The following is a 12,035-nucleotide window of genomic DNA, read 5'->3' on the forward strand; positions in this document are numbered from 1 at the left end:
CTTTAGAGCGCCGTAGCCTATAGGTAACAGCCAGACTGGCAGTGATCCTGGCGACGGTTGTCTAGTTACTTGTCTTCATTTCTTAGTTTGATTTGTGGTGTCAAGCTGTCACAGAGTAGACTGGCATCGCGGCGCTCGCTGTCTCTCTCTCTCCTTCTACTCTCCGCCTGTCGCCCTCTCCTTCTGGTTAGTTTCTCTTCCCACTCTGTTTCTTCCCGTCTCTCAACCCGTTTTCTGTCTGGTCACTCATCTCTCCCCCTCCCTCCGCCGCTTGCTTGCTTGCCCTCACTCTCTGGTCATTACCTCCCTTATTCATTTCTTTCTCCGTATTTCTGTGTTCTCCTTTTCCTCTCTGGCAGGGGAAGTTGGACCAGTCTGGTCCTAATGAACCCCCGCAGGCTCCCAAAACCCCCACTCTGATTTCCTTAAGTGACTCTGGCAGGGTCTTAAAGGAGCCCTCGGTCGCTCCAAGACGCATTCAATAAAAACGTCAGATGAAAAGATTAGAAACTCCTTTTTACTCGTGCTTTGATTCGGTTCGGCATCGGCATCGCATCAGTGTAGTCCAAATATCACTCATCATCGTCAAACAGCCGAATGAGCATGTAGGAGAAGAACATATCAGTCTGTAATTTTTCACAGGACTGGTTTATCCTCATGTGATCACCCAGTTAAACATCCAAAGATCAGAGGGTGAGCTGTAAATCATGAACAGGACGTAACTCTTTTATTTTCTGCACCTGGAGGTGTGTGATTGAGACACATACGTAACCTGCCAGTGTTTATGAAGGCAAATAAAGCTGGCATCCATTTGGTTTGAATTGTCTGTGAACTACAAGCCCGTCTACTGATCTTTATTGCATGCCCTAAAGTACAAACAGAGAGGTAGAAGTGCAACTAGCAAATGTTACATGCTTTATTTGATTTGATATAATTTATTCATTTCCAAGTGGGGAATTCTCCTTACCCTCTGGTTTGGATGCAGGGTCAGTCTCAGAACAGATAAAAAAAAATGTGATTCATTTGTGATGAATCGTGATTAACTATGGACAATCATGCAATTAATTGTGATTAAATATTTTAATTGATTGACAGCCCTAATTGCGAGATATTGTGATACTGTAAGAGAGGCGATATATTGCAATTTTTTTTTTTTTTTAAATCAAATTTTAGGAAAACTGTCTGTAGAAAGTATAAAGAACGGACCAGAAATAAACCATTTTAGAAAGGCAAAAATAACACATTTGTACTGCATGCAAAACAACTGCTTGGTTTTTGCCATAAACTGCATGTGATTATCATAAAGTAGGCATGTTTATAAAGGGGAGACCCGTGGTTACCCATAGAACCCAATTTCATTCACATATCTTGAGGTCAGAGGTTAAGGGACCCTTTGAAAATGACCATGTCAGTTTTTCCTTGCCAAAATTTAGCGTAACTTTTGAGCATTATTTAGCCTCTCTTCTGACATGGTACCAATGGATTCCTTAGGTTTTCTAGTTACAAATGATACCAGTACCTTCACTCTAGCTTTAAAACTGAGCCCTCTACAACCTCTGAAAGATTGAATATTGGTCGGATTTTTAAGAGGTTAATTAAAAATCGAGAAGAGGAGGAGAAGGAGAATCGATACAGTATCACAAAACATAATATTTCAATACTCACGTGTATCTATATTGTCTTACACTCCTAATTATTATTGTTAAAAAGTCCTCTGAAAAAGATTTATGAAAATATATACAGTGTACAAAGACAAAGGGGTTGAATCTGGTTTGAATGCAGGGCCCGTCTCATAATGTTTGGCCCTGTGGGGGTGTACTGCTCAAGGATAGTTAATAAGTAAGTAATGGCCATACAGCGAAATCAAACCCTAACAATAACACTATTATTAACGTAGCCATAGGCCATTCTGCACACCTAGAGTGAGAGAATTAGCTCAGTCTCAGTTCATACTATGGTATGTCAATGACTGAGTCCAACTCCGTCTAACAATTTGTTATCATTTCAATTATGAATAAACCCAGTAAAAAAAAAAATCTTACGATTCAATCATTGTTGAAAATGCGGGCATCAAGCAGTTTTGCGCTTGCGGCCTCTGCTGTGTCACGCCGACCCTAATAACATAGCAACGGCAATGGATCAACAACAATCAGCTGCTTTCTTTCCACAACAAATTGCTTCCCCTCATCGACATCCATTCTGTGTCTGGGATACTCGTCAAACAAGTGCAAGGGCTGCTCGTGATTAATCGGTTCAGAAAAGCGACCCCCCTCTTATTATTCCTGGCAGAGTGTAAACAACCACTGCTTTGACAAGCCTCCCATTCTGCCCCGCACACTCGAGGGTATCGGCACAGTTCAACCGCTGTCAGAATGGAGTGTTTGTTGCCACACAATGGTGGAACGAGAGAGCGAGGCGGAGAGGGAGAGCGTGAGTAGCGGAGCGACAGAAAGACAGACAGCTGGCCGCCATGTTAAGTCGCTCTCTTGTTTCAGCCCGTCTTATCAATCACTGTTTTGTTCTTTTTGTGGCGTTTTTAGTGGTCCAGTCAGACCGGGGGAAACTCTAGCTGGGCATGCTGAGCTGCTGGTAAAGGTCCTGGGAGTGAGCGGGCCAGCGCTTAGCTTCGCCACCAGTCGGCCTGACCTGCCTGACTGGCCGGCTGGCAGGGTGCAGTGAGTGTTGCTTTTTCTTCTTGTTTTTTCTTTGAAGACGCACGGAGATATAATCTGACACAAAAAGCAAAAGGTGCTTTGAAGGTGCACAAAAAGATAGAAGTGGTCATAGTTATGCGGCCGCACACACCTACTTACAAACATGAGAATATATATCAACAAAACACACTTCAGGTCTGAGACTGTCAGTCATAAATATGCAAGAGTATATATTATCTCCCTTTACAGACACTCAACCACACACACTACAGTTCCATATGTCACTCATAAACATGCAATATATATCTCCCCTCTCAATCACATGCACACACACACACACTGGTGCTGCCATACACGCCTGATGATAAATGACTAAATGTTGGGTGTGTTTTCAACTGCCCCACATACGAGGCCCGCGCGCTCCTAATTTGATACTTATTCCATGAAATAGTCATGTTGGGGGAAAATGGATGTGGATAGAGACAGACAGTCCCATACATCATTCTAATTATTCTTTAATAAACCTCTTATAAGCCAAAGAGTGGCTCGCAGGTAGCTACTGCCACCTAGGGTTCGCTGGGAGAAAGACGCCCCCTCAGAGCTACATTTAAACAAGAATGAATCCCACTAAGTGCCAAAGATTAATCAAAGGCAAAAAGGAGAATGAAAGGTGGAAGGGCGCAAGAGAGACTCTGAAAGATAATTGAGTACATCAGACTGTATGTATTCTCCTCCATCATTTTTCACCCTAGAAAAATTCAATCATGAGGGGATGAAAATTATTTGGAGAGCACAGGTAGCAAGTAAATTCCTCCTTAATCACCCTGAATACACAATAATGTTCGACTCGGCTGTTGTAGGGGTTAGAAAACACTTCTCAAATTTCCTGAGGAAATGTCTGAAAGGCAGGATAACCTCTAAATCCTTTTTGTAAAACTCCTGGGAAAACAGCTATACGCTTTGAAAGGCTACTTTTTATGGAAAGCTATAAGAACATGAAATCTTCATCTCATTCTGCACAGATGAAATAGAAATTTCAATCAAAAGCTTTCACAAGTGTGTGAGACGCTATTTACTCCACGCAGGAAATTCACAGTATTTTCAGCAGTTCATTTGCAGTCTCTGTTTATGCGTGTTGTGAGAGTAACATCCATGTGTTTGTTTCTACGTGTATCGTGGCATCTGTTTACACTCGCCAGCGCAGATTACTCCCCACAAACACACCCCCAACACAAACACACACACACACACACACACATTCGCACTCAAAAGAAAAGGAAGTCTGGATTATGTTGGCTCTGAGGGATGGACAGGCAAACCAAACTCATCTTGAAACAATCAGGGGACAGAGAAAGAAAGAGAAAGAGGAAAGTTGCAGGAAGGGGTTGAAGGGGAGGGAGAGAAGGGGGGGGTGAAGAATCACCGCCCTCAGGGGAGCAGTCCAGCTGCAGTCTGTTGGTCTGTTGTCGTAATGCCCATTCACTCACACACACACACTGAGACACAAACAAACCAGTGCCACGGTTGACCTAACCATGCCCGCCTCATTAGCTGCCAATCACTCTGCACAAGCCTTCCTAAAGGGGAGAGCAGACAGGGGGAGAAAGGGGAAAGAGATGGATGAGGAGATGGTAGTTAAGTTGCAGCCATCAATAATCAAGCTGGCTAAGCTCCTGTGTCCGATGGCATCTCAATACTGAGCAGAAAAACACCGTGAAAGTTGGCAAGCGAGGTTTCTTCCTCCTCTTTACACTGAATTGGTCTGTTTTGTGTTTTAGGCAGGATTCCTCCATGTCTCTCCGACTGGATAAAAAGACGGGGATGTGGGCTGGAGTTGGTTTGGTAGGCACATCAGAATGGCCAACCACACTTACACACACACACACACACTACAGAGGACTTTTCCCAGAGGGACAAAGACCACACACACATATAGAGAGAGTGGACACATTCACAAGAGACACAGAAACACCCTCAGTTGCATGTGGTGGCTTTCATAGCGCATATGTTGTTTATAGTGCAGTCAAACACACATACAGTACTTACTGTATGAACCACACATGCACTGACACAGCACAAATCTAATTCAGATGCACACACACACACATTCACACACACACTCACACACTGACTATGGCCCTAACGAGCAGGCCGAGCAGCCTTTGAGCCGCTGGAGCCTGACACTAGAGAGACAGCTTCTCACAGACCGGGCAGGTTTCTAATTATTCCTGCTCACTACAAACACTTGTTTCTTGTTATTTAGAGTTGACCAGCTTAATGTTTTTTTTTGGGGGGTTTTTTTCTTCAACAAAAAAAATGAAGTGAGGCAGAGCCTGTAATGAGGCTGGGCCTCAATCCACCCGTCCTTGTGTTGTGGTCCATGGACATCAATCAGGACCCCATGAGAACAGTGAATTGTGTCTGGTTCTGTTTCACATATAGAGCATTTAAAGGAATAGTTTTTGTGTGTATGTGTGTATATATTCCTCTTGTCCTCGCCCATCACCCACCAAACCTCTAGTATTTTTTCCCCCATTTTCCTCACTCCATTTGACGTTATTTGTCATGCCGGCTTACAGCACATGGGCCCTGGATAAACTTGAGAGTGAAGGTGGGGGGGGGTGATAACGCTGTCCCATTGCTATATTTCGCCATTGAGTAAATGCACTCCTTATGACACACTGGATTTGGAGACGGCTGCTGCTCTCTTTGACCCACGCACCCCAATTTTAAGACACAAACACGTGCGAGCAGAATTTATGAGTGTCATAAGGCAGTTCCTGAGCCAGGGCTGTCGTCAAGTCCAACTTACTCGAGGCCGAATCAAGTCCAAGACCAGATCCAGTCGAGTCCGATTCAAGACCGAGTACAGAGCAAATTGAGTCCTGTTCAAGACTATAACAGGCAATAGTGTCTTTCCAATGCTAATATAGTGATTAATCAGTTAGGATGGGCAGTAATAATCTATACACAATATTGATATTATCTTCTAACATCAAACTAATCAATGCATAGAATTTAAGTTTGAGGACCATTACAGTTTAAAATTACATTCATAAATCCGATATTTGCTACTGGCGACCCCAGGAAACCCCCAATATGCCCACAATCAGGGACATTTTCATTAAATTTTCATTTTCAATTTATTTATTGAAATTGTTATTTATGCAAATAGCATGGACGAGGAAGTAGGTGTCCTGCAGCACCTCCTAAAATAACCATCAGTTGATAAAGTTTAAACTTAGTGTTAAAACTATATGTTTTCCCCTTTCTTCCTGTGGTGGTAAAGAGGATATTGCATTTCTCACGTTCACGGAACTTGAGTTCCTTTTTTTGCCGTAGCGGACCCAAATTGCGTTCGAGGATATTTTTAGCGCTGCACCGCTGTTGAATGCATTTACGGGAAACACTGTTTCAACGTTCTGTACAACTGATCGCAAATGGGCAATTTGACCAGCTCTCAATAGACGAGCCCGAGTCCAAAACAAGTCCGAGTCCAACAAGGCACGAGTTCAAGACAAGTGCAAGACTTCAAAAAAAGTGGACTACTACTACAGCCCTGTCCTGAGCTAAACTAAATGTATGTTTATTTCAGCATTGATTTATGTTTTCCATTGTATTTTAGCTTTGTTTTTCTTTATTATTTCGCTGTCAAAAAACACTCAATGAAGCCCTCAAAGCAAAAAGCCTTGGCTCTGACAATACAAACCACAGTCTAAGCTGACTGTGTGTGTAAATGTGTACTTGTGTGTGTTTTTCTGTGTGAAGAGGAGATCACGGCTCAATGAAACGCCTTTCCTATACGAGACACAGATGCTGTCTGGGCTGGTTTAATGAAAGTGAGCGTCTCGGGTTACGTGTGTGTGTGTGTGTGTGTGTGTGTGTGTGTGTGTGTGTGTGTGTGTGTGTGTGTGCCTATGTAGCACTGATGTTTTGAATGTCAATAGGAGGTAAAACTTGTGTTGAAAACCCCGCTGAATTAAGATAAGGATCACACAAAAGCCTGCCTCTCTCTCTTTTTACCTTCTCTTCTCTACTTGCTCTGAGCACAATGCGCCTGTTTGATGCCTGGCCTTGGTTTTGAGAAGCATCACTCTTGCCTTCTCTGTTTTCACCCCTTGTGACAAGCTATTTAGCAGGTGTGCGCTGGTCTGCGGGTTGTTCCTCTCGAGTATCCCTGTTCGTTATCAGTATATTTGCAATGATTCTCCTTTGTGCTTACAAAGAGCCGCTGTATTGTATCTTGCCCAGAGGTTCTCTTGCGATGGCACGATATAGGCGAGTGTGTCCTCTAATCACGGGAGTTTGGAGTTGCACTATTTTGAATACCTTGCCTAAAAAAAAAAAGCAGTGGCTATTTTCTGGAGGTGTAATTGGAGGATGTGAGAGGCAATCATGTTCCTTTTTCCCTCCACAGCCTCCTACACACACACTCAGAAAATGGCAGACAAAAACACAAATACAAAGGGCAGGATTAATGTCATTTGACAGTTCCTTATATATGATACCATCTAGCTTTCAGGTATCCGACTGGCTTTGAGTTTACACAGGTTGAGCTTTCATTTCCTGGCCGCGAGTTTGCATGTCCAACAACCAACTCTGACGTTTTAAGGAGTAAGAGAGGAAGACATTGTCGGAACAGCAGTCTGGGTAAAGGCCCAACGAGGCGTGGCGCACATAATTCACAGTGACACCGATGAGGAAACCTGAGAGCTGAAGTCCACAAATTCAAAACAAACCTGTGAGGCCTAGATTGTGTTTCAATTCCTGACACAATTTTTAGTGTTTTGGGACTCGAGGGGGGTGACAGAAATAAAAAAATAAAAAAAAATGGTGAAATGCAGTGAAATACATTTAATTTAAGACAAAATGCTGAAAAAGAGATCTGCTGGAAAATTTAATTTAGACCTGAGGGCTTGCCATAGGGTAGCGTTTGTGGCAATCAGCCTATGGGCCAGACTGTGGCGTCCCCGCAGAATATGAACGAACGTCGGCGGGCTAAAAAGCGGTAATAAAGTTATTTTCAGGCTTGACAGCGTACGCAGTGAGGATGTGAGAAGGGGTCTCTGTGCTTGCAAGTATCCCCTGACTAATCAGTTGAATTTTGGAAATAAATGATTGTTGCTGTAAATGTTGCGTGAAAGAGACGCAGGGATGTGTTTGTGCATGTGTGTGTGTGCGCGTGGGATGTTAATTGATGAGAGTTATAGAGAGCTGCTAGTAGCACAGGGGGGATCATTACTGCTGGAGTGGAACAACTGCATTCACGGCTGTTTGCCATGTCTCACACACACACACACACACACACACAATGCACACATACTGTCACAGTGCACCAGCAGTCAAAAGGAACATCACACTCTTGCTCTCTCTTGTACATCCTTTTTGTCATATCCACACAACCACATAAAAAAAGAGTCAGGTAATTATAACACCCTAATTCCACGACGACTCTTCTGAAAACACCAGCAAACTATCAAGTGCCACTTTTTCTCTAAAATCAGAGGCTTTTGGATTTATTTTGGGTTGTCATGATGGGGAAAAAACAAACAATTATCCCACAGGCATTTCCCATCCTTGAGTCAATTTGTGGGGAAAGAGGGGGGAAAAAGGCGCGCAGCCACTTTGGGTTAAAGGATTTAGGTCACGCTTTAACTGACTGGCTGACATCAGAACGGCGAGACAGAAATCCTGGAGTGGACTCTGAACTCGAATCCGTCTCCTGAATGACTGACACTTGAGAGACTGACGCTGAGAGAATGAGGGGCGGGTGTCTTGCTAGTCAACCTGCCGTCCTGACCTATATTTTCCCACTCTGCGTGTGTGTGCCTTTGTGTGAGAAAAAAGGGCTCTTTGTCTTGTCTTATATGCAGCTGCGTATGCATGCATTTCTATTTGTATGCGTGGGTGTGTGTCTGTGTGAATGCACACATCCATGTAATTGTGTGTGCATGTTTGTGGTTGTGTACGGTCCTTTCATTTTACACGGGAACGTGTCTTCTGCTTGTGTTCGGAGGCGCATAAATACATACTTGAGACCGTGTGGGTGTTTGTGTGTGTTTGTGTTTGTGTGTGCACCAGGGACGCGAGTGTGTAAGCAAAATCAGTGTGTGTTTATGCTTTCTGTCAGTGCGGGGCAACGTCTCCCTCTCTCCTGCTGATGCCACATTACTTCAGTTTAGGAGCCGCTGTCACTTTAGTAGCGGCACAGACAGGTGAGACTGCACAGACTGCAGCCCTGCTTCTCTCTTTCTGACTGACAAACACACACATACACACCCTCAAAGAAAATGTCATAAATCTCAGAAGTAAATCTCCTACTGCACAATTTTTTTAAAGTTCAAAAACGTTAGTAAGATTGACATAATATACTACACAAAAATATAAATCAGAAATAAAATGAATATAAAATTAATTCATAAATAATTAATTACAAATAATTAATTACAAATAATTAATTACAAATAAAAAAAATAGTTAATGATAATGTCCCTTTAAATGTAGTAAATACACTTATTTCTTTTTTGCAAAAAAATGTCATTGAAAATGCCGCCAGCAGCGAGTAGAAATTACTAGGAGAAAATGAGAAACACACTCAAGCCGTTTCACACATGCCACACACGCCACACACACACACACACACATATACACACACAAAGTTGTACCTCCAGTAGCCATGGTTTGAGTTTGCGGTCCAGGATGATGTCAAAGCCCAGGACCTCAAAGCAGACGCTGTCGCTCCCTGGTGGCTGGCCGGGGCGACACATGCGATAGGCGTGCAGCACGTGGGGCTCAGACACTATTATGGTCTTCACCACCAGCTCCTGTCAGGACACAAACACAAAGAGACAGAGAAACATCAAGCTGAGCTGACAACGAGAGCACAAATCTTACTTTTCTTTGTCAGTTGAATTCATCCTAAAAATCCATAGGCTGCAATTTTTTTTATAGCAGCTGATTAAAGGTATTTTTAAAGTGGAAATGGTGCAATTAGGAGTCCGGCTTTAATTGCAGGTTGCGACTGCAGAGAAATGCCTGAACCTTTTAGATGTAGGACTAAACAGCAAGACTACATCCAATTCTCCTGCGTCTCAAGATACTCTGTCAGTTTAAAAACAGAAAGTGTTACTGGCACAGAACCTTTTGAATTTCACTCACACACGCAGACTTTCAGCGATGCTGGTGGTGGTCCATCTTATGGCTAGTGGCTCCCAACCTGTGTTCATGTGTGTGTTTGCACGTATGTTTGCTGGCTGCTACCTGCCTGCTCACTCCCGCTGTGCAGCTGGGGTAAACACACACACACTCTGCACAAAGCCTCTCCTCACCAGTCAAGCCCCACGCAGTGCTGCTGGCCTGCATTTTGCCCAGTCCAGTCTGACTGCTGGGTGCAGGAGAGGGGTATGGTGGTCTGGCCCTGGCCTGATAAGGCAGTAACCCCCTCCCTTTTCTATCTGTCTGTCGCTCACACACCTCCATCCATCTGTCCGTCCATCCACCCGTCTGACCCACGGGCTGCCCAGCACAAACACCTGCTTCCAATACTGTCGTTTATGCCCGGAGTCCCCAGTACTGGCTGGTCTGTGTGTGTCTTTGTCCCTACCCCCATCACCTCCCTCCTTATCCTGAGCCCCCAGCACTGGCCACTGCCTAGCACTTTGCATGTGTGCCTGTGTTTTGTTAGCTTTGGGCTGAAATGGTTTTATAAGCCTATTTGAATCATGTTATCGTTTTTATTTAATTTTTTTACCTGCATACATTTGTTTATTATTTTAGCTATTTTATGTGTGCATGTATAATGCATTTATCTCATCTCTGTTTTAAAAGCGTCACTTCTCTTTCTGTCTTAGTATAGTATAGAGACAGCAGGATGTCTGATATTTAAAGGTGCTCGAAACGATATTCAGAGCATTAATATAGCAGCAAACAACTATTTGCTATGTAAAGATATAGAGGAGTAATGTCTACCTGGGCAGGGAATGAAGTCACTCTCCTTCTGTGTGTGTTGTAATCAGAGCTTCTCAGCGATTTGTTGACATAGCCGGGCCGATCATGCGTGCCTTTTTAGTGCATGTTTGTGCAAGTGAGCGTGCCCCACTGGCTAGCTAACGGCCGCTGCTCTGCACTGCTCTCATACAGTGGTTACAGCTGATAACGTTGCAGAAGCGTAGCACCCACCCTCTGATTCCCCCCCCCCCAGGTTATCTCTGTTAACTCTGTCAGCAGTGTTGCTTTTGTTTTTACTGTTAGCACCGTTAGCTGCGAGCCATCGGCTCAGCTGTCGCCATGTTAAGAGACGTGCAAGAGTAGGGCTGTGTATTGGCAAGAATGTGGTGATACGATAAGTATCATGATAAAGGGGTAACGATTCAATATATTGCGATACTGTAAGGCAACAAAGCGATATATTAAAAAAAATTTAAATTAAATTTTAGGAAAACTGTCATAGTATAAAGAACACACCAGAAATACCCTATTTTTAGAATAGGAAAAAAGAAAACATTTAGAGGTCAATGGACCCCTTTGAATTTGACCATGCCAGATTTTCCTCGACAAAAGTTAACGCAACTTTGGAGCGTCATTTAGCCTTTCTCCTGATAAGCTAGTATGACAAACTGAGCCCGCTACAATCTCCGAAATATCGAATAGCTGATGGCGGGCCGTCAGATGAGGTCAATTAAAAATCAATAGTGTTTTTGAGAATCGATACAGTATCACAACCCATAATATTGCAATACTCAAGTGTCTCGACATTTTCTTACAACCTCTAGTGTGAAGGCAATAGAAATGCTCCCAATCTTGCATTTATCTCTTTTAAACTATTGGCAGGATTAAGAAAAGTTTGTCCTCAAGTAAAATTACGTATTTTTACTACTAATAAAAGTGCATCAACCTAAACTGATAAAAACAAACTGTTGAAAGGCATTAACCAAATGTTCTTGTCATTCACTAGTGAGATGTACATTTATGCACAAGAATTCACCTAAAACTCTACATTTCAAATGGTTATTTCTACTGTAGGACAAAGATTATCACAAGTTATATTTTTCCAAGTGGCATAAAAAAAGTGTCACCGTTATTGTGTCTGAATGTCCACCAAAAAAATCAATAAACCTAACGGCTCAGAGAGGGAGCATTAATGTCACTCTAATGGTGTCATTAGAGTGGATTGTACTGACTACATGCTCACTCTGACACACACACACCATCTGCACTACGCCTCCCCTCACCAGTCGAACCCCACGCAGGGCTGCTGGCCTGTAGTTTTCTCGGTCCAGTCTGACTGCTGGGTGCACAAGAGCTGTACGGTGATCTAGCCGATGCCTCTATAACCAGCCCATTTGTAGTCAGACACTGCTCTCAAAATTACACCCACATAAA

General features: G+C 43.3%; 1 protein-coding gene across 5 annotated transcripts in view; it reads right to left on the minus strand.

Moving 5' to 3' along the window:
• Positions 1-12,035, minus strand: part of ttll7 (tubulin tyrosine ligase-like family, member 7) — a 94,620-nt gene that overhangs the window by 49,578 nt on the left and 33,007 nt on the right. For all 5 annotated transcript variants that reach the window (XM_037768949.1, XM_037768952.1, XM_037768950.1 and 2 more), the window contains exon 9: positions 9,320-9,478. In XM_037768949.1, the coding sequence (XP_037624877.1) occupies positions 9,320-9,478 (159 nt within the window). The remainder of the gene's footprint in view (positions 1-9,319; positions 9,479-12,035) is intronic.

Source organism: Sebastes umbrosus, chromosome 5 (assembly GCF_015220745.1).
Source record: "Sebastes umbrosus isolate fSebUmb1 chromosome 5, fSebUmb1.pri, whole genome shotgun sequence".
Taxonomy (NCBI): Eukaryota; Metazoa; Chordata; class Actinopteri; order Perciformes; family Sebastidae; genus Sebastes; species Sebastes umbrosus.